General features: G+C 41.8%; 1 protein-coding gene across 1 annotated transcript in view; it reads right to left on the reverse strand.

Moving 5' to 3' along the window:
* Nucleotides 1-21,857: 21,857 nt before the first annotated feature.
* SHISA9 (shisa family member 9) overlaps nucleotides 21,858-23,214 on the reverse strand; it is a 447,725-nt gene continuing 446,368 nt past the window's right edge. The window contains exon 5 of the mRNA XM_060285262.1: nucleotides 21,858-21,982. Coding sequence (XP_060141245.1) covers nucleotides 21,891-21,982 — 92 coding nt within the window. The 3' untranslated portion in view covers nucleotides 21,858-21,890. The remainder of the gene's footprint in view (nucleotides 21,983-23,214) is intronic.

Raw genomic sequence — 23,214 nt, forward strand, 5'->3', positions numbered from 1 at the left:
TTTTTTTTAAATTTTTATTGAAGCATGTATTCTACAAGAAAGCTCAGAGGCCTGATACAGCATGGTGCTTTGGAGGAACTGGCAGTAGCCAACAGACTAAGTAAAAGATGCATAGTGAACGCTGGGGTTGAAAGGTTGAGCTAAAGAGCTTAGGGTTTTTATTGGACCCACCTACCAGAAGCCACTGAAGGTCTTTATATTGTTGAATGATGTGATCTGCCTTCCTTTGGAAAGATAACCTTGTCCCCCAGTTAGGAAGAGGAAGAAGAGCTTTACACCAGCCTGATCTGTAAGTCAAGAGACTTTTGTTGTCAAATAATGCTCTTTTCTCCACCCACCTGCTTTGTTTAGCCCTTTGGTTCCTCTCAGGAACATAGCTAAGTGCGTCTACTTCACAAACCTGGAAGCCAGCTCTTTTTAATAACATACTGGATTCTGGAGAGACACACACACACACACACACACACACACACACACACACACACACACACACACACACACACACACACACACACACACACACACACACACACACACACACACACACACACACACACACACACACACACACACACACACACACACACACACACGGCTGGGATAAGAAGTAAAGCCCCAGTTTGAGCCTCTTTCTCGTCTTTTCCTCCTGAAGCATCTATAATTTGACGGGGGAGAAATGCTTTCATTTCACGCTATTTCAAGTAAGATCATTAGCAAGATTCGGCCGGATCTTTATTATTCCTGTGCACGCTACCTCTATAAAGTTGAGAGCAACAATGGGGCTCTACTTATCTTCAGGAAACCAGCCCATTCTTTTGATGAAGGAAAAATGGCCCCAGCCCGAGGTTGCCATAGACACTGGAGAAGGCTGTCACAGAGCTGCAGTATACCTATTTCCTGGTGACATGCAGAATTAGAGGTTTTGGGGAATCAAAGGGAAAACTAGCCTGATGAAACAAAGGGTCCCTTCAGCTTCTGCTGACATACTTCTTTGCAGAAGCAACCTCCTCCAGCCCCTTCTCCTTCTCCCCTCCTCCCTGAAGCCAGGTGAATGAATTTGAATCCCAAGGATGGAGACAGTAACCTCCAGGTTTAGGTCAAATTCAAAGACCTTCCTTGAACCACATCAGTGGCCTCCCATGGTTCCAAACTTCTTGACGTGCCTACAAGCGCTGAAAGGTCTGTCACCTGCCAGCATGTCCACTTTCCTCAGTCGCTCTGCTACTGCCGTACTGTCCTCCTTTGGGTTCATAAATACGCAACACATTTTCCCACCTAGGAGACCTTCACCCCTCGTGTGTCCCCGCTTCCTAAATTCTCTCACTCTCGCCCCTTGTGTGGCTGGCTCTCCTGTTGTCCAGGCCTCATTTGAAGGTTGCTTTCCCTGGAGACCCTGTCTGACCGTGATTATATCTACAAGAGTTCCTCCGCCCAGTTATTCTCCATCACATCATCTTGGTTCTTGCCTGGTAATTTTCACCATCTATAAGTATCTTGTATTTACTGTTTGCTTATTTATGGCTGGTCTCCCCCACTAGGGTGCAAGCTGTGTAAAGGCAGGCGCCTCACAGATGTCTCTGTTCATTTTTGCCTGGTTTCCTCCCACTGCTGACGCTGAGGCAAGGATTCAAGTGCAACTGGTTTATTTGGGAGGTGAAGGGAGTGCAGTCAGCGGATGGGAGCGAGACAAGGAAAAGAAGACAGCCAATAAAGGTCCATGAAAACAGGGTACAATTCTGTGTGCCTTATACACATCAGAAGTGTATTTCTCACAGTTTTGAACAGTTCTGGAGGCTGGAAGTCTGAGATCAGGACGCCAGCAGGGTCAGGTTCAGGTGCAGGTTGCAGATGGCCAACTTCTCCTTGTGTCCTTTCATGGTGGAAGGGGAAGGGAGCTCTCTGGGGTCTCTTGTATAAGGGCACTCATCGCATTGATAAACGTCCCACCATCACTTCCCAAAGTCCCCAAATACCATCACATTGGATGTTAAGTTGTAACATATGAGTTTGGGGGGACAAAAACATTCAGTCTACAGTAGGTGTGTCATCAAGTGACTTACCATTGGGGCAACTGGAGTATGAAACTCCTTGGGACTCTAGGAGCCAGTGTAGACACAGATTCAGAGTTGTCCCACCTGAGGAGTGAGTGATAGGGCTGGGGTGGTTACACATTAGCTCCCATCAGTCACTGAAGGCTGTTCTCAGGGAGAGGGAAGTCTCCAGCTCTGTCATCCTGCCATCCTGTCCATCAGCAGAGCAGGCTCTAGTGGCCAGAGGAGATCTTCAAGGAAAGACTTGTGGATGCCGGCACTGAGAGTTGGGTTGTGTGTACTATACTGATAAGGCCTAAGAGGAAATGGAGGGGATCCTGATAGCATATGTCACAGTGCTTCACAGACATTTGTTGAATGCATGCATGAATGAATGAATGAATGAATTCTTTGCCTTTGCTGCAGCTAATATCTGACCCTCAAGAAATGTTCAACAACTAGCACACGTTGAGGAAGAAAAAGCACAGATTTTCAACTCAGGCAGAGCTGGGTTCAGATCCAGCTGGGTGACCTTAAACAAATTACATGGCCTCTCTGAGTCTCAGTTTCCCCACCTGTAAAATGGAGAATAATAACTCCTGCCTTGGGGGATTATTTTAAAATGATTAGAGATAGTTGTAAACCAAGTTCATAATTGCATCTGGCACACAGTAGGTGACCAATAAATCTCATCTCTCTTTGCCATGAAAGAGCAGCAGGTTCTACACGGCAGTGTGTGGTTAAGGGCTAAATTGAACAACAAAAATTAGGAGACCCACGAAAGCTGCAGTGGTCATGAATAGCTTCTAGAGGGGTAGGTATATTTTGAAGAATGTGTAGGGTTAGGGTGGATCTGGGCGAGATTCGAGACTAAGAATAATAATTACTTCTACTTATTAGAGGCTCACCACGTCTTAGACCCTGTGGGAAGCACTTCGTATATGTATTTCCTAATCTGCACAATATTACCCTATGAGGTAGATATTACTACCCCCACTGCCCTCAACCCTGAATATGAAAAAACTAAAGGATAAGTTACTTACCTGAGGCCACTCAGCAAGTTAGTAGAGGAGTATAGACTCTAAGTAAGAATTGTCTTGGAGAGCTTTGTAGGGAAGAGATAATGTAGTTCTTCCCAGAAGGTACCTACAACATAAAGGTGGGGGCAGGACATGTGGGTGGGAGCAACTCAGCAGGAGTGATGGGAACCACATGAAAATGAAGGCTGGCCAAAAATACGGGATTATGTGAGGGCTACACATAATTAAAGGGATGCAAGGGTCAAGATGCAGTGTTTTTAAATTGAGGTGAAAGTTACATACAACGAGTACACACATACTGATGGTACAACCCAACGAATTTGTTCCTCTGTATACACCCATATAAGCACCAGCCAGATCAAGATGTAGAATGTTTCCATCGCTCTAGAAAGTTCCCTCATGTCCCTTTTCAACCAGCAACTCCCTCCCCACCACCCCAGGGACTCACTCTTCCACCTTTTATCCCCAAAGATCCAATTTTTAAAGTAACATCTTTTTAATGCATAAAAGAAATACATGCTTGTAGAAAACTCACACAATGACAACAAGATTGAAAGGAATAAGTGAAATCATCCATCATCCTATAGCTCAGAAGTAACCACCTTGAACATTTTGGTTTATTCCTTGCTGTCTTTACATTTTTAAAATTTTAACTTGGAACCATACTATATATTCAATTTTATATTCCGTTTTTTAAATTAATCATTAGGACAGAAGCATCTTCCCAGGTGAACTACAAATTCTTTGTAAACTTCATTTTACATGACTTCAAATATTCCATTGAGGAATTCAGCAAAAAGCGCTTACCAATTCTACATGTTGGCTGTTTGAGTTTGTTTCCAATGTTTCATAGTAATGAACACCTTTTTCCATAAACTTGTCTGGATTTCAGACTGTTTGATTAGAATGGGAGTGAAATTGATTAAAATAATACTTTTTTTTTTTGCGGGGGTGGGGGTGGGGGGCGGTGCACTGCACGGCTTGTGGGATCTGAGTTATCCAAGCAGGGATCAAACCCGGACCCTTGGCAGTGAAAGTGTGGAGTCCTAGTCACTGGACCCAGGGAACTGCCCAAAATATTACGTATTCTTCAAACCCTTGATACATATGAGTCAACCAGCTTTCCAGAACAGACCTACTTACATTCCTATCATCTGGGTCCACAAGAGGTACCACTGAAGTTCAACCTCATCAGCCTTAAGCACCATGGTGTTTTTGTTAAACTTGAAGGACTGTCTGGGAAAGCTCCGAAAAGCTCTCCTACCAAAAGCTCCACTCGGTGTCCACACTGAAGAATGGATGCTGGTTTATTTTTCCTCTCCTATTCTTTTTTTTTTTTTTTTCCCATACCAAGTGATTTAATAGTAATTACAAAATCAACAAGACAGTAATAACATAAAAACTGTATATATAGCATCACAGTTCTATGAAATGTCAATGTAATGTATATACAATATATTTGCGTATATGCAAGCAAATTAAAAATAAGGGAACAGAACTCAGTAAAATGTTTCTTTTTTCCAGTGATGGTGGGTTTGCTGATTATTGATGTTTTCATCTCTGTAGTGAACTGTATTTCAGTCATTTGGTAAAATGAACGTCCATTACATTTACGATGAAAAAAACTTTCAGCCCCTAAAGATTTGTTACTTATCAAATATATCAAATTACAAAACTGTATAAAGAGCTATAAAAAGGACACACGTACCATACTATGAAGGTTATAAGCAATAAACCTGACAAATGCTTTGAGTCCCTCTCCTTATTGCACCATCCTTCCTTCCCCCTCAGATGTACATATATATATATATGTATGTACATATATATATATATATGTATTTCATACTGTAAGTGTCCTTATCTTCCATTTGATAACTTGATTTTTTTTTCCTTAGGCACCTGTTTATGTATGCTATTCTGCTCTTTACAATAAATAATTAAATTTAAAAGACTTAATTCCTCACTTTTAAGACCTTATTAGTTTACAAATTACATATTGACCTATGCTAAATTTTATACTGACCCATGCTAATGAATTCAGTACAGAAAACAAAAAACACTGCACTCAAGCAAACTACATATATATATATATAACTTATATGAGAATTGCTACTCCAGCTTTCTTTTGGTTTCCATTTGCATGAAATACCTTTTTCCATCCCCTTACTTTCAGTCTGTATGTGTCTCTAGGTCTGAAGTGGGTCTCTTGTAGACAGCAAATATATGGGTCTTGTTTTTGTATCCATTCAGCCAATCTGTGTCTTTTGGTGGGAGCATTTAGTCCATTTACATTTAAGGTAATTATCAATATGTGTGTTCCCATTCCCATTTTCTTAATTGTTTTGGGTTTGTTATTGTAGGTCTTTTCCTTCTTTTGTGTTTCTTGCCTAGAGAAGTTCCTTTAGCAGTTGTTGTAGAGCTGGTTTGGTGGTGCTGAACTCTCTCAGCTTTTGCTTGTCTGTAAAGGTTTTAATTTCTCCATCAAATCTGAATGAGATCCTTGCTGGGTAGAGTAATCTTGGTTGCAGGTTTTTCTCCTTCAACACTTTCAATATGTCCTGCCACTCCCTTCTGGCTTGCAGAGTTTCTGCTGAAAGATCAGCTGTTAACCTTATGGGGATTCCCTTGTGTGTTATTTGTTGTTTTTCCCTTGCTGCTTTTAATATGTTTTCTTTGTATTTAATTTTTGACAGTTTGATTAATATGTGTCTTGGCGTATTTCTCCTTGGATTTATCCTGTATGGGACTCTCTGTGCTTCCTGGACTTGATTAACTATTTCCTTTCCCATATTAGGGAAGTTTTCAACTATAATCTCTTCCAATATTTTCTCAGTCCCTTTCTTTTTCTCTTCTTCTTCTGGAACCCCTATAATTCGAATGTTGGTGCATTTAATGTTGTCCCAGAGGTCTCTGAGACTGTCCTCAGTTCTTTTCATTCTTTTTTCTTTATTCTGCTCTGCAGTAGTTATTTCCACTATTTTATCTTCCAGGTCACTTATCCGTTCTTCTGCCTCAGTTATTCTGCTATTGATCCCATCTAGAGTACTTTTAATTTCATTTATTGTGTTGTTCATCGTTGCTTGTTTCATCTTTAGTTCTTCTAGGTCCTTGTTAACTGATTCTTGCATTTTGTCCATTCTATTGTCCATTCTATCTCCAAGATTTCGGATCAACCTTACTATCATTATTCTGAATTCTTTTTCAGGTAGACTGCCTATTTCCTCTTCATTTGTTAGGTCTGGTGGGTTTTTATCTTGCTCCTTCATCTGCTGTGTGTTTTTCTGTCTTTTCATTTTGCTTATCTTACTGTGTTTGTGGTCTCCTTTTTTGCAGGCTGAAGGTTCGTAGTTCCTGTTGTTTTTTGTGTCTGTCCCCAGTGGCTAAGGTTGGTTCAGTGGGTTGTGTCGGCTTCCTGGTGGAGGGTACTAGTGCCTGTGTTCTGGTGGATGAGGCTGGATCTTGTCTTTCTGGTGGGCAGGTCCACGTCTGGTGGTGTGTTTTGGGGTGTCTGTAGACTTATTATGATTTTGGGCAGCCTCTCTGCTAATGGGTGGGGTTGTGTTCCTGTCTTGCTAGTTGTTTGGCATAGGATGTCCAGCACTGTAGCTTGCTGGTCGTTGAGTGAAGCTGGGTGCTGGCCTTGAGATGGAGATCTCTCGGAGATTTTTGTTGTTTGATATTATGTGCAGCTGGGAGGCCTCTTGTGGACCAGTGTCCTGAAGTTGGCTCTCCCACCTCAGAGGCACAGCACTGACTCCTGGCTGCAGCACCAAGAGCCTTTCATCCACAGGGCTCCTTAATTTGGGATGATTCGTTGTCTATTCATGTATTCCACAGATGCAGGGTACATCAAGTTGATTGTGGAGCTTTAATCCGCTGCTTCTGAGGCTGCTGGGAGAGATTTCCCTTTCTCTGCTTTGTTCTCACAGCTCCCAGGGGCTCAGCTTTGGATTTGGCCCCGCCTCTGCGTGTAGGTCGCTGGAGGGCGTCTGTTCTTTGCTCAGACAGGACGGGGTTAAAGGAGCCGCTGATTCGGAGGCTCTGGCTCACTCAGGCCGGGGGGTAGGGAGGGTCACGGAGTGTGGGGCGGGCCTGCAGCGGCAGAGGCCGGGGTGACGTTGCAGCCTGAGGCGCGCCGTGCGTTCTCCCGGGGTAGTTGTCCCTGGATCCCGGGACCCTGGCAGTGGCGGGCTGCACAGGCTCCCCGGAAGGGCGTGTGGCTAGTGACCTGTGTTCGCACACAGGCCTCCTGGTGGCGGCAGCAGCGGCCTTAGCGTCTCATGTCTGTCTCTGGGCTCCGCACTTTTAGCCGCGGCTCGCGCCCGTCCCTGGAGCTCTCTCAAGCAGCGTTCTTAATCCCCTCTCCTCGTGCACCAGGAAACAAAGAGGGACGTAAAAGTCTCTTGCCTCTTCGTCAGTTCCAGACTTCTCCCCGGACTCTCTCCCGGCCAGCCGCGGCGCACTAACGCCCTGCAGGCTGTGTTCACGCCGCCAACCTCAGTCCTCTCCCGGCGCTCCGACAAAAGCCGGAGCCTCAGCTCCCAGTCCCGCCCGCCCCGGCGGGCGAGCAGACAAGCCTCTCGGCTGGCGAGTTCCGGTCGGCCCGATCCTCTGCGCTGGAATCTGCCCGCTTTGCCCGCCGCACCCCTGTTGCTGTGCTCTCCTCCGCGGCTCCCAAGCTCCCCCACTCCGCCTCCCGAAGTCTCCACCCGCGAAGGGGCTTCCTAGTGTGTGGACACTTTTCCTCCTTCACAGCTCTCTCCCGCTGGTGCAGGACCCGTCCCTATCCTTTTGTCTCTGTTTAGTTTTTTCTTTTGCCCTAACCAGGTACGTGGGGGGTTCCTTGCCTTTTGGGAGGTCTGAGGTCTTCTGCCAGCGTTCAGTAGGTGCTCCGTAGGAGTTGTTCCACGCGTAGATGTATTTCTGGTGTATCTGTGGGGAGGAAGGTGATCTCCGCGTCTTACTCTTCCGCCATCTTCCCGGAAGTCCTCCTCCTCTCCTATTCTTTAATGCTGAGACATTCTGAATAGGTGACCTCGTAAATGACTCCGGCTCAACGTCTGGAGCCATCAAGGACTCATGAGTAGGGAAGACAGACAAGGGACATTTGTGGGCTGCCTTGGAGCAGGGTCACAGATGGCTTCTGTTATATAACCTCCTTCTGAAGAGTCCATTCTGCCCAGCTCTCATTTCATCACGGGCGTGAAGGAAAACGTTGACAGACCCAGTCTGTGACTTGGGCATCTTCAAAGGGGGGCTTTGTGAGGACAGGAGCCACGTGAGAGCTTATAATTACAGTGGAGCGTGCAGCCGAGAGGCATAATGATCAGGGCGTACCTAACATTTAGGTCAGACTCCATACATGGCCTTTGAAGGCTTTTAAAATGACCCTCCCATCTCCAGGAAATCTGGCCTTTTGCACTGGAATCAAGGACCCAAGTATATGTGCAAATCTCTCAATAGGACACTTCCAAACTTGCTTCCAGGAAAACCAGTCCAACGAAAATTCTCCACCATGGACAGGAAAACTCCCTTCTCACAGACTTTCAAAAAGCCCCAAAGAGTAAGTGCAATGATGGCTGTGTCTGGGAGTCAGAGGCTCCTGTGAACAGGTGGTCTCCTTCCAAACCCACCTTGGAAGTACTGCTTCCTCGTCTAAGGTTGGATACCCTTGAACCTGTGCTTATGAACATGGCTACCTTCTCCGGGTTCTTCTCTCTGTGACTTTGGCTAACACAATGGCCACTATCACTCAAGTACTTTCCTATCTCTTTTCTCAAGTCCATCGTGCATTATGGTGATGGGCACATGATGCTTTTTGTTGTGAATGTGTGTGTGTGTGTGTGTGTGTGTGTGTGTGAATTTTCTAGGATCCATTGTTAGGTGCTGTCATGTTCGTCCATAACAGTAGTTATGACATTTCTCTGACAATTATTTACTACCTGGGGAAAAAAGACAAAAGGAAAGTTGTGTGTGTGTAAACAGGGCGCAGCTGGTGAATTTAGAGTCTCTGAAACCCCTGAACCCTGACATCCTTGGTTCCTTTGTGTATATTCTGTGATTTGCAGTTTATAATGCAGGGCCACCCACTCCCCCACCAAAATGAGTCCAGCTTCCATGCAGCCATGTCATGAGGCCAGGGACTGCGCAACAAAGGACCAACCTTTCTGTACATTCCTGTCATTCCTCCCAGAGTCCCTGCCACCTCCTCAGGACACTGTGAACGTGTAGGATGCGAGTCCCCAATACATTTGGAACGCAAATCACCACTTCTAAAATTAGGAACACCCCTGTTGCTCCTGCAGCTTCTGATTCAGTGAACTCAAAACACCCCTCCGCCATCTCCCCAATTCACATACTCTCTTAATGGATTTTGAGGAATAAAAATCGGAAAGGGATATGAGGATGTCTTCAGCCTTGACCAAATACACTCAAGACAAAGGTACACAAGTGCCAGGCTTTCTTATTCTCTTCCTCCTCCTCCTTTTTTTTTTTCATGGTTAATGCAATATTTATTATACCCAAGCAATGATAAACAGTAAAAGGAGAAACAGCGAACACTGCTTTCTGTACTGTACCCAGGACCAGATGCCAACACCATTATAAACTCCTCGTGACAGCTCCCTCCCTCCATATTGTCCAGGCTCTTCTGTCTCTGTGGAATTCTCTTGTTTAATCAGCCATGTCCTAAATGTAAGGCCAGACACTATAAAACTCTTAGAGGAAAACATAGGCAGCACACTCTATGACATAAATCACAGCAAGATCCTTTTTGACCCACCTCCTAGAGAAATGGATATAAAAACAAAAAGAAACAAATGGGACTTAATGAAACTTAAAAGCTTTTGCACAGCAAAGGAAAACATCAACAAGACTAAAAGACAACCCTCAGAATGGGAGAAAATATTTGCTAACAAAGCAACTGACAAAGGATTAATCTCAAAATTTTATAAGCAGCTCATGCAGCTCAATATCAAAAAAACCAACAACCCAGTGCAAAAATGGGCAGAAGACCTAAATAGACATTTCTCCCAAGAAGATATACAGATTGCCAACAAACACATGAAAGAATGCTCAACATCACTAATCATTAGAGAAATGCAAATCAAAACTACAATGAGGTATCACCTCACACCAGTCAGAATGGCCATCATCAAAAAATCTACAAACAGTAAATGCTGGAGAGGGTGTGGAGAAAAGGGAACCCTCTTGCACTGTTGGTGGGAATGTGAATTGATACAGCCACTATGAAGAACAGTATGGAGGTTCCTTAAAAAACTAAAAATAGAATTACCGTATGACCCAGTAATCCCACTACTGGGCATATACTCTGAGAAAACCATAATTCAAAAAGAGTCATGTACCAAAATGTTCCTTGCAGCTCTATTTACAATAGCCAGGACATGGAAGCAACCTAAGTGTCCATTGACAGATGAATGGATAAAGAAGATGTGGCACATATATACCATGGAATATTACTCAACCGTAAAAAGAAATGAAACTGAGTTATTTGTAGTGAGGTGGATGGACCTAGAGTCTGTCATACAGAGTGAAGTCAGTCAGAAAGAGAAAAACAAATACCATATGCTAACACATATACATGGAATCTAAAAAAAAAAAAAATTGGTTCTGAAGAACCTAGGGGCAGGACAGGAATAAAGACGCAGACATGGAGAATGGACTTGAGGACACGGGGAGGGGGAAGGGTAAGCTGGGACGAAGTGAGAGAGTGGCATGGACATATATACACTACCAAATGTAAAACAGATAGCTAGCGGGAAGCAGCCGCATAGCACAGGGAGATCAGCTCGGTGCTTTGTGACCACCTAGAGGGGTGGGATAGGGAGGGTGGGAGGGAGACGCAAGAGGGAGGAGATATGGGAACATATGTATATGTATAACTGATTCACTTTGTTATACAGCAGAAACTTAACACCATTGTAAAGCAATTATACCCCAATAAAGATGTTAAAACAAAATATTAGCCATGTCTTTCCCCCCAGTTTTATTAAGAAATAATTGACCTACATCACTGTGTAAGTTCAAGGTATAGCGCATGATGGTTTGATTTACATAGATTGTGATCACCACAATAGGTTCAGCTAACGTCTATCTTCTCATATAGATACAATAATAAGAAAGTTAAAAGAAAAAAAAATTTCTTGCAATGAGAACTCCTAGGGTTTACTCTCTCTTAACAACTTATATGTTGTTAAGAGAGAGTAAACCCTAGGAGTTTACTGTGTGCAGCAGTGTTAACTGTAGTCACTGTGCTGTACGTTACATCCATAGTACTTATTTATCTTATAACTGGAAGTTTGTACCTTTTGTTTTTGTTTTTTGTTTTAGATTCCATATATAAGTGAGATCATACAGTATTGGTCTTTTTCTGTCTGACTTATTTCACTTAGTATAATGCCTTCAAGTTCCATCTCTGTTGTTGCAAATTGTAGGATTTCCTCATTTTTTAGGGCTGAATACTATTCCATTGTATACATATACCACAACTTCTTTATCCATTCATCTGTCAATGGACATTTAGGTTGCTTCCATGTCTTGGTAACTGTACATAAATCCTGCTGTGAACATGGGGGTGCAGATATCTTTTTGAGTTAGTGTTTTCATTTCCTTTGGATACATTCCCAGAAGTGAAATTGCTGGATCATATGGTTGTTTTATTTTTAATTATTTGAGGAGCCCCCATAACATTTTCCATAGTGGCTGTGCCAATTTACAGTCCCACCAACAGTGCACGAGGGTTCCCTGTTCTCCACATTCATGCCAGCATTTATCAGTTGTCTTATCGATGATGGCTATTCTTTCGGGCAGAAGGTAATATTTCATTGTGGTTTTATTTGCCTCACTGAACTCATAACACCAAATTAGATTTTTGGTTTTTATAGGTTATGAGTGACTTGCAGGCAAAGACCAACTTGGTTCCCTTACGTTTGCTTTCCTAGGGTTTAACTCAGTGTCAAGCACGTAGTAGATGCTCAGCAAATAGTTTTAATATATGAATAAACCTGCCCTCTAGTTTATATAAATAAGAATAATACTTACAATGAGTACTTGCTATGTGCTAGGCAACATTCTAAGTGTCTCTTTTGCACACACTAAACCCTTACTGGTGCAGGAGATAATATTATTATCCTTCATTTTACAGATGAGGAAATGGAGGCCCAGAGAGTTTCAGCAACTTGCCCAAAGTCACACCTTTTCTGGTAGGTGGTGGAGTCAGGATTTGAATCCAAGTCACCCAACTTCAAGTAGAATCGGTAAGTTTAGCCTACCATTATTTTATATTATCCCCTGAATGATAATGAAGACCGAAGAGTTCAATCATAGGAAAAGAGTAGTGAATAAAATGATTTCAGATTGACCTAAGAATACATTTCCTTTCCACCATCACTAATACTTATGCCAATATATGTTCATTCATTTGTTCCTTCCTTTGCTCCTTCTACAAATATTTACTGACTGACTACCATGTTCTAGGAACTGTTCCATGGACTGGCTTTCAGTAATGAACAGAAAAGGACATCAGTCTTTATCTCCACAGAGCTTAGAATCTAAATTCATTTCAAGTTACCTCTCTTTCAACAAACATCTCCTGAGAACCTCCTTTGTGCCAAGATCATACTAGGTTCTAGAGATACAAAAATGAATCTGGAAGAGTCCAAGCTCCTTTAAGAATTCATAATTGGTAGGGGAGACAGACACAATAGCAATAATTAAGATGGAAAGAAAGACAAATAAAAAAATGATATAACCTTCCTGAAAGCAATTTTCAAAAGTGAAAATAGATAAATAAATAAATAGAAAGAGGTGAAAACGAACAGAAATTTGTGTGAGGGGGATGAATCCAACTCTAGGACTCTATGGAAGGCTTCCTGGAGAGGATATGGCTGTCCCTGAATCTTGAGGCATCTCCAGATGTCAACCAGGTGAAGAAAGTTGGGACAGCTCCAGCAAAAGCATAGAGATAAAGAAATACTCCTCTGTGTGTCTACCTATAAGCATTCTGGTATTTCTAGAGAAAGTGAGAAGCAAGGACAGGAGATAAAGTTGGAGAACATAGGAACATGGGCCATAGGACATGCTGGAGAAATAAAGAAAATGTTTTCACTCAATTTCGTTTCTTTTTATGGCTCAGTAATATTCCATTGTATATATGTGCCACATCTTCTTTGTCCATTCATCTGTTGATGGACACTTAGGTTGCTTCCATGTCCTGGCTATTGTAAATAGTGCTTCAATGAACATTGTGGTACATGACTCTTTTTGAATGATGGTTTTCTCAGGGTATATGCCCAGTAGTGGGATTGCTGGGTCGTATGGTAGTTCTATTTGTAGGTTTTTAAGGAACCTCCATACTGTTCTCCATAGTGGCTGTATCAATTTACATTCCCACCAACAGTGCAAGAGGGTTCCCTTTTCTCCACACCCTCTCCAGCATTTATAGTTTGTAGATTTTTTGATGATGGTCATTCTGACCGGTGTGAGATGGTATCTCATTGTAGTTTTGATTTGCATTTCTCTAGTGATTAATGATGTTGAGCATCCTTTCATGTGTTTGTTGGCAGTCTGTATATCTTCTTGGGAGAAATGTCTGTTTAGGTCTTCTGCCCATGTTTGGATTGGGTTGTTTGTTTCTTTGATATTGAGCTGCATGAGCTGCTTGTAAATTTTGGAGATTAATCCTTTGTCAGTTGCTTCATTTGCAAATATTTTCTCCCATTCTGAGGGTTGTCTTTTTGTCTTGTTTTCCTTTGCTGTACAAAAGCTTTTAAGTTTCATTAAGTCCCATTTGTTTCTTTTTGTTTTTATTTCCACTTCTCTAGGAGGTGGGTCAAAAAGGATCTTGCTTTGATTTATGTCATAGAGTGTTCTGAGATGGATGGACCTAGAGTCTGTCATACAGAGTGAAGTAAGTCAGAAAGAGAAAAACAAATACCGTATGCTAACACATATATATGGAATCTAAGAAAAGAAAATGTCATGAAGAACCTAGGGGTAAGACAGGGAATAAGGACACAGACCTACTAGAGCATGGACTTGAGGATATGGGGAGGGGGAAGGGTAAGCTGTGACAAAGTGAGAGAGTGGCATGGACATATATACACTACCAAACGTAAAATGGATAGCTAGTGGGAAGCAGCCGCATAGCACAGGGATATCAGCTCGGTGGTTTGTGACCAGCTGGAGGGGTGGGATAGGGAGGGTGGGAGGGAGGGAGACGCAAGAGGGAAGGGATATGGGAACATATGTATGTGTATAACTGATTCACTTTGTTATAAAGCAGACACTAACACACCATTGTAAAGCAATTATACTCCAATAAAGATGTTAAAAAAAATTCCACACACACACACACAAAAGACCTATGAGAACTTCCATTTTCTACATCATATTGGACAGAAATAAAAAGTAAACAAACTGGTCTTCACGGAGCAGAGAGGAGGTGATCTTCCTTCTAAGATGAGTTGTATAAAACTTAGATCTTGGGAGACAGCTATGATATGAATGATTATTCCTTCTCCAAGAAATACTTCAGATAAGTAACTGGACTTCCACGCCGGACTCCTACTTTGTATGAGAAGGAAACTGCCCTTAAACAAGATTGATGTTCAGGTTCAGGTTATTCCATAAGCGACAGAAAATAATGTCAAGGGGGGAGAAACATGAATAAAGACAGGCCTGAGAAGAATAATAAAGGGGCATTAGTATGTGGTTTATGATGCAGCATTTTATTAATGTTAAACTTTCCCAGGTGTGTTATATAAGTCACAGAACAAGGCAATGGGCGGAAGTTTTATTTTCTTGTGTGAACAATGAGTGCCTGAGAACTAAATAAAGATAAAGGGGCTTGGGAACATGAGGAACTGATTACCAGGGCATAACACTGATCATAAGAACTACATCCCACCATGTACCAACTAAACAACCAACACCATTTATGTTTGTTTGCTACTTTAAAGATTATCAAATGCTTTCACAATGCATTATTCATGTGATTTTATCTCAGCCCTGGGAAGTAGAAATTATAACATCCCCATTTTATAGATAATGGAGAATGAGACAGATGAGTCTCCCTCAAGATCTTTCAGCCAGTAAGGAGCCAGACTGGAATTCAAACTCAGGTGCACTGACTCTAAAATGAATTCATTTTTGTCTGTGTAACACCTCCTCCAAAAGCCCCGTCCTAGCAAACATTTTCTTTTTTTTTTTAATTGGGGTATAGTTGCTTTACAATGTTATGTTAATTTCTGCTGTACATAAAAGTGAATCAGCTATATGTGTACATCTATCCCCTTCCTGTTGGACCTCCGTCTCACCTCTACCACCACCACCCCCCCCCCGCAGTTAGCGAGAATTCCTCCATTCCCCCAGTCTCAAAGTCACATTTGACAATCAGCCGTGATAAAAACCCCTTCAACAGAGATGGAGTTCATATATTTGGAGTAGTTGGAATCCCAGTAACTATGTTTTCTACTTTTCTCCAGTGAACTTCCTCCAAAGAAATGGCTTGCTGTCTCAAAAGAAAAGAAGTGTGGTCAGAAGTCCTCTTACGGGCAGCCTAGTACTGTTTTCTTCAGTTATAACTCTGGAGAAGTAAAACAGCCTCTCAAAACTGGAGGAGAGTAGGGTAAATTCAGTGACCCAGCCTAGTCTTACTTTATTTGCAGAGTGTGTTGTTTTGAGCCATTTTTTCTTTCATTTTAACCTTTTATTTTGAAATCATTACTGATTCACTGCAAAGTTGCAGTGAATCTTCCCTTCCCCCAGCTCTCCCCAGTGGTAAACATCTAACAAATCTATAGTATAATATCACTGCAGAGCATTTTAAATTTTTTTTCTGAATTAGTTACCAAAACTAAAAACAAACAAGCAAATATTGGCAACAAAACTAGGAGATCTAACATAAAAGTTAGAGTTCTGGTCTTTCTTGGAAACTTGGCAGATCTGGCAATATGGTCCTGCATGGGCACTATAGGTGGCTAGTAGTGGCTGCCCTTGCCCACAGGCAAGCACCCTCCAGGCCTGTGAGGCTTCCTTCACTTGTGTTACCTGCCTGGCCTCTGAAGGCAGCTGAGTTTTAACTGCGTTCTTCAGAAAGGGGAGTTATTTGTATTATTATTAAGTTGTAATTAACATACAATATTGTATTTGTTTCAGTGATATGATTTTTTATACATTATGAAATAATCACTACATTAAGTCCTGTTACCATCTGTCACCATACAAAGTTGTTACAATATTATTGACTATATTCCCTACTGTTCAAAATAGCCAAGATATGGAAGCAACGTAAGTGTCCATCAGCAGATGAATGGGTAAAGAAGACGTGAGATACGCATATGTACACATACACAACGGAATATTACTCAGCCAAAATAAGAAAGAAGTCTTGCCATTTGCAACAGCATGGATGGACCTTGACAGTATTATGCTAAGTGAAATAAGTCAGAGAAAGACAAATACCGTAGGATTTCGCTATCATGTAGAATATAAAAAACAAAACAAGTGAACAAACAAAACAGAAGGGGAAGTTCTGAATGATCTTTGTGTACCTTTCTAGCACTTCCCTTAAGGCATTGGCTTCAGACCCACACATAAGAGCTTCAGGTCAGAGCACCTCTGAAACCAGGGTTCTTAAACTGGGGTCCACAGATCCCTACTGTTGGGATTTGGTTATTCAAGGAACCTCTGGAAAGTGTGGGACATTTTTGTGTCTTACGATCTTAGAAGGTTTAGGCATTTCCAGTTTATAAAGATACATTATTGTCATCTACGTTTCCTGCTCTGTGACTCAGCTCACAGCTCCCCCATAGACAGAAATGGAGCCTCAAGCACACCTCACATATGTTTCTTCAGCCGCTTTTATCTTTCCTTGGGTCACTGTGAAAGAAAATCTACTCCTTCTCTGCCATCTACCGTTCCTCTCCACTCCCTTCCCAGCCCCCATCACTTTATCTAATTATTGCTGTTGTGAGTTGGATTAATCCCAGGCCTTAGAACATGCCCCTATCCCTTCTTTAAGCAAAACATATGCAGGTTTTAGGCTAATGGAAAAGACATTTGGAAATGAAATTTGAAGCAGAAAAAAGGAGACTGTTAACAGAATAACTAAGAGACATGCTAAGAGATAGCCAGTGTTGACATTTCCAAATCTGGATGTCTTGTATTTACTCTGTTTTAAAGCCAGACAATGGCAAAGTCCTCCTTTCTTTTTCTCCTCCATTAAAGGGACTTTATCCCTGGTTCCCAAAACTGCAGGGAACTGGACAGATTGAATCCAATGACTGACAACTCTCCCCTAAAGCCAAAGAGAGGAGGAGAAGATCACTGCTGGGTAAAGTGAAGGCATTAAAGGGATAGGGTGCCATGAATTGGGAATGGGAAGTAGAGGAGATATAAAGGGGAGAAGTTTCCTTTTAAGGAAGGGGAGCCCCAAGTATCTGAAATGAACCCACATACATACACACACTCACTATTAAAAAGCCATCTGCAAATCTGTAGATTCTGTGGGGGCATTTGAGAGCGTAATATTAAGACTGAGAATGTACCAGGTCTCTCCTCCTCCAGTAAGTGTAGAAAGACCATGACCCTCCCAGAACACGGATCCTCCTCCTTTGCGCCTAAGTTTTAAGTCAGCCCCGTAATAACATTTCATCTAATCATAGCCCCAGCTGCCCATGCTGGTAAATCATTGAGATCACTGCCGCTCTAATGGAAAGTTTGGAAGGTCAAAAGAAGCAGAGTTGGCTCCCAGCTGGGCTTTTGAGAGCTGACCTTTTATTTCCTCCATGGCTCTTCGGCAGAAGCAATTTCCCAAGAAGGTCCCTGTAATTGGGTTTAACACAATGGCAGCAGCAAAGACACTTAAGAAGATGGAGACTCAGACTCAAATTCAAGGAATTAAAAATTTGAGAGCTCAAGGGGCCACCAAAAGACGTTTGCTCCAGTCTCTTGCCTTCAGTTTCAACCATTCTTTTATTAAGATGTAACAAGTCCACCCCCTTGGCCCCCATATTCCAGGTACGTCACACCTGAAAGATAGGCTCTCCTAGATAGGCAGTTCTAGAATCACTTCAGGTAACCTTTTAAGTGTACTTTAGCAAATAAAAATGTCCCAAGGGACTTCCCTGGCAATCCAGTGATTAGGGCCCCATGCTACCACTGCAGGGGGCACGGGTTTGATCACTGGTTGGGGAACTAAGATCCCACATGCCCCCAGTGCGGCCACAAAAAATAAATGTCCCAAGCACTGTGCCTACATATCCCTGGCTTTCTTTTTAAGTCAGCTTCTTGAGTTTTCTCATTAGCGGAGATGGAGGCGATCACCTCGTTTTGCAAAGGGATGAAGACAATAATTAAGTAGCTGTGTCATCTTTTCCTTTCTGGGCAAACTAATCCCAATTATTTTTAACCTTTTCACATGGGCCCTTTTTTCTGACTTTCTAATGAATTTTCACTGCTTACCTCTGGTCCTTCTCTAGAGATTACATATTCTTCACAGTTTGCCAAAGCTTTTCCATAGTAATAATGAAGTGATTACTATTTTCTCCCTCATTGTAATAGCAGACTCCCATTTTTGAGAAATATCTAACAACAATTATAGGCCTAATTTTCAGCTACGTTTCTGCAATGACATTCCTACCAAATACGTCAGCTACGCTCCTTTTTTTTTTCAGCTAAGTGTTTTACCTACAAAAAAATGATTATTGAAGATATTTTCAATTAGTTACTGAGGCCCTACTGGGTATATAAGAGTGTGCTACGTACTATAACAGGTACAAAATAGGTAGATATTGTTTGGACCTTGTAATATAAGTACCGCAATGATGAGCACGGGGAATGGATGTGCCTTTTTTTTTTTTTTTTTTTTTTTTTTTTGTGGTACGCGGGCCTCTTACTGTTGTGGCCTCTCCTGTTGCGGAGCACAGGCTCTGGACGCGCAGGCTCAGCGGCCATGGCTCACGGGCCCAGCCGCTCCGCGGCATGTGGGATCTTCCTGGACCGGGGCACGAACCTGTGTCCCCTGCATCGGCAGGCGGACTCTCAACCACTGCGCCACCAGGGAAGCCCTGGATGTGCCTTTTATTACCTACTATGTGCCCGACACATACTTAATCTCTAATCCTCCTAGAATCCCTGCGAAATGGATGATGTCATTGCTACTTTCCAGATGAGCAAACTAAGGTTCAGAGAATTTAAATGGCTTGCACAAGTTCTCATAGTTAATTAAGTGGTAGAAAAGTGCTATAAACCCAGACTTGTCTTGCCCTAAAACCAATCAGTGGAATTTTCAGGGTTTGGTGGTTTTTGCTATATTCACTTTTATGATCTGGGAGCTCTTCCCTTACAAGTCAAGCATCACCTTGAAAATACAAAGCTGATATTAGTAACTGTTACATATGATAAATGTTATCCCCAGGAAACCAAGGGGGAGTTTACAGGAGAGAGGATTAAAACCCATCAAGATCTTCCCAGTGGAGTCAGATGGTCCTGTTCTTCATGGTTCCAGAGGCAGTACAGAATGGAGAACAAATGCATGGTCCCTGGGTCCAAGCTGGTTTCATCCCAGCTTCTCCACTTAATGGCTGTGAGGCCTTGGCAAAAAATTCTTCCCCCTCTCTGCTTCCATTTTCTCATCTGTACAATCAAAATATTGGTAGCGGGCTTCCCTGGTGGCACAGTGGTTGAGAGTCCGCCTGCCGATGCAGAGGACGCGGGTTCGTGCACCGGTCCGGGAGGATCCCACATGCCGCGGAGCGGCTGGGCCCGTGAGCCATGGCCGCTGAGCCTGTGTGTCCCGAGCCTGTGCTCTGTAACGGGAGAGGCCACAGCAGTGAGAGGCCCGCGTACCAACAACAACAAGAACAACAACAACAAAAAATATTGGTAGCATTGACCTCATTGTGCTGTTGGGTATATTCATATGTTTAAAGTGCATAGAATTGAGCCTGAAATAGATGAAGTGCTGAGTAATTAATGACCATCACTATCCTAGAAATCTCTTCTCCCCAGCGTGTAGCAGCTTTTAATGTCCATCTTTTCTGGAGTCATACTGCCTTTATGGTAACCATGGCAAACATCCCCTTTAGATGTTTCCATGACATTTTTTTTTCCTTAAGCAAAAACTTGAAAATCTCTTTTGAAAACCAAAGCTATCTAATTCTTCCAGGCCAAAAGGAATTTAAATTTCCATCAGAGCTGTAAAATGCTTTAAGCAAGGATATGGGGGATTAGACAGGATGTCCTAAAGCAATCAGCTACTCATATGGCTGAGACAAAAATCAAATCTATCTGAAATACAAGGTCATTATGTTTTAAGGTAAAGGGAAATTTCAGCAGGGATAGAAAATGGAAAGAATTCTAAAGTGTCCTTGCCTACCTGAGCAGTTTATTCCTTTCTGTTTTCTTAAACATAAGATTTATATTGAAGTATAACATATTTATGGACAAGGATACAAATCTTAAATGAACTTTTACAAAGTGAGCACACACAGGTGTAACTGGCATTCAGATCAGGGGACAGAACATTGCCAGAACCTTTCCTACCTTATTTCACCACTTTTAATTCCTACACACAGCCCTAATGAGGAATGACAATATTCAAACGTTTAAAAACAAACCATTTTGCTTAAAACTGTCAGAAGCTATGGGATGAACTAATTTTTTTCTCAGATTTTGGCCAAGGTTGAGTCCAACAGAAATAATTTTTTAAAAGGTCTGGATAGTTTGTATATTAGCTGCTCGTTGAAAACTACCTTTTCCCAGTTATATGCAAATGAACATAAAATTGTTTTTAAAAAAATTCCCATTGGAATACACGTCATTCTTCACCGATCTGGGCTCAATCATGTAGTTTACCGCCCTTTCTCGAGACATAGTTTACCATCATTTGCCCAGTGTTTTGTTATTTAACTGTTGTGTGTGTTTATCTTCTCTTTTCAACCACATTTCAGATTCCTGTAGGGGGAGTTCGCGCTGAACTTCTTTTAAGTCTTTACACTTCTGAGCATTCATGACACAGAGTTATGAAGAACGCTTCAAAGAATGGGTGTATCTATCCTCTCTGGCAATATGTATTGTTAAAGTAATAGGAGTTTTACTACACAAAACAAAAACCAAACCTTGGTAAATTCTTGAAAGCTGGCATTTTCATTAATTAGCATAATGGGTCAAGTAAACAGGGAAGAAGAAATTATGTTTGAAAAAGAACAGATTACCTACGGGGCTGAAATCTTGTCATACAATACATTTTCAGTGTTAGTGTATTTTTCATGTTAAAGAGGGATTATTAATTAAGCCTAAAGGCATTCTCTCTTCATGGTATATTCTGAAAAGTACCAATCTCTTTCCAATCAAAGGAGAATCCAACTACTTTGTAATAGGAAGAGTGGCTAATAGGATATTGAATGTTACTGAGTTACTTAGCTATAGTTCTGCTAAAAACCTAGAACACCAATCCCCATTAATTCATTCATTCATTCATTCTTCTTTCCAACGAGAATCATTGAGTAGCTGCTGTGTACCAGGTCTAGCTTGTGTAACACAGAAATGTCACTGAGCTAAAAAAAATCCGGCAATAAATGATCTAGAACCAAAGCACACAGTCTGTCTCTCCTGAGGATGTGAGCTTAGGTCAGGTGGGCAAATCCTCCAAGCTGTGCTCATATGTTACCTCTCCCATGAATGCCCCTGCATTCCCCAAGTCTTTTTCAATACTCCCTTTCCACTTATTTCCTTTTGTGTTATATTATTGTTACCTTGGATGCAGTGAAACACGGTGGTCAGAATATGAATTTGAGAGTCAGATTGAGATTTGCATCCTAGCTTCAACCTTTACTTGCTCTGTGTCCTCGAGCATAGGAATTAACTCCTCTGGAATCTCAGTTTCTTCACCTGTGAAATAGGGATAATAAAAAGTTGCCACCAGGTATCATAAATGTAACATGTCTCGTGCACTTAGAGATGATAGTAATTATAACTAACAGGTAGAGCACTAACTGAATTTTTTGAGTACTTTAGGCATATTAACTCATTTAATTCTCACAATAACCCCATGGAGTGGGCACTTTAGCTATTTCAGATGATAAACTGAGATGCAGAGGTTAAGGAACTCTCGCAGTGTGACACAGTGAGTTAAGTGGTGGATCGGAGTTTTGAATTGAGATGTATTGCCTCTAGTCTTCATGATTTTATCACTCTGCTCGGCTGACTTTTCTACAAGAACATGGTAGGCATTAATAAGTGGTAGCTATTATTATCCTTATAATAAACACAATTTTAATCATCTTTTCCCACCACTATGTTAATAACATCTTGAAACAAAAAACCATGTCATACTCATTCATCTGTCTTCCTACTTTCGTGCTTTGCATGTAGTAGGTCCACAATATTTCTTTGTCAAGTTGAAATGCCTTTCTTAAAAAAGAAACAGAGCAAAAGAAGACAGAGATCTAAGGGATATACTATGTTAAATTATAATTCTATCAATGTTTTGGATCAGTGTTTTTTCTATGACCCTAGAGACTAGTGCAAAAATGCACATTTTTTAACATTTTTGAATGTCACCCTCCATCTCAATCATTTCACAGCTCATCAGCTTCCAGTTTTTTTCTTCCTCTCTCAATCCCTCACAGTAAGCCACTCTTAGAAAATAATTCTCACCTTCCAGTCCAGATTTGCAGCTTCTGGTTTTTTTGCAGCCTTGCAAATAGTCACCTGCCCACTGGCCCAAGGGAACAGCATCTATGCTAAGAGGGTTAAAGAGAATACAGATGTCCTACATATTCTGAACTTGGAAGTACAGAAAAGAGAAATGAGGGTGGGTTGACAAGCTTTTGCAATTGGTTGTACCGCTTTTCATCTTTCAGAGACTGTGGGAAAGACCTTTGTAACATGAGACTTTACGAGCCTGGGTACAACCTAAAGACAAGTTATTTTAACTTTGTTATTGAAACAAAATTTCAATAGTTTGAAATTTTGAATTGAGTACGTATTTCCTTACAAGTCTGAATTCCTCAACAGGTATTTGACAATGAAATCACTATTGGAACACAGGAAGCTGAGTCAGTCCAAAACCAGTTGTTTAAGCCAACTGACTCTCAGATTGACCAATCAGTGGGAAAAAT

This window comes from Globicephala melas, chromosome 15 (assembly GCF_963455315.2).
Source record: "Globicephala melas chromosome 15, mGloMel1.2, whole genome shotgun sequence".
Lineage (NCBI taxonomy): Eukaryota > Metazoa > Chordata > Mammalia > Artiodactyla > Delphinidae > Globicephala > Globicephala melas.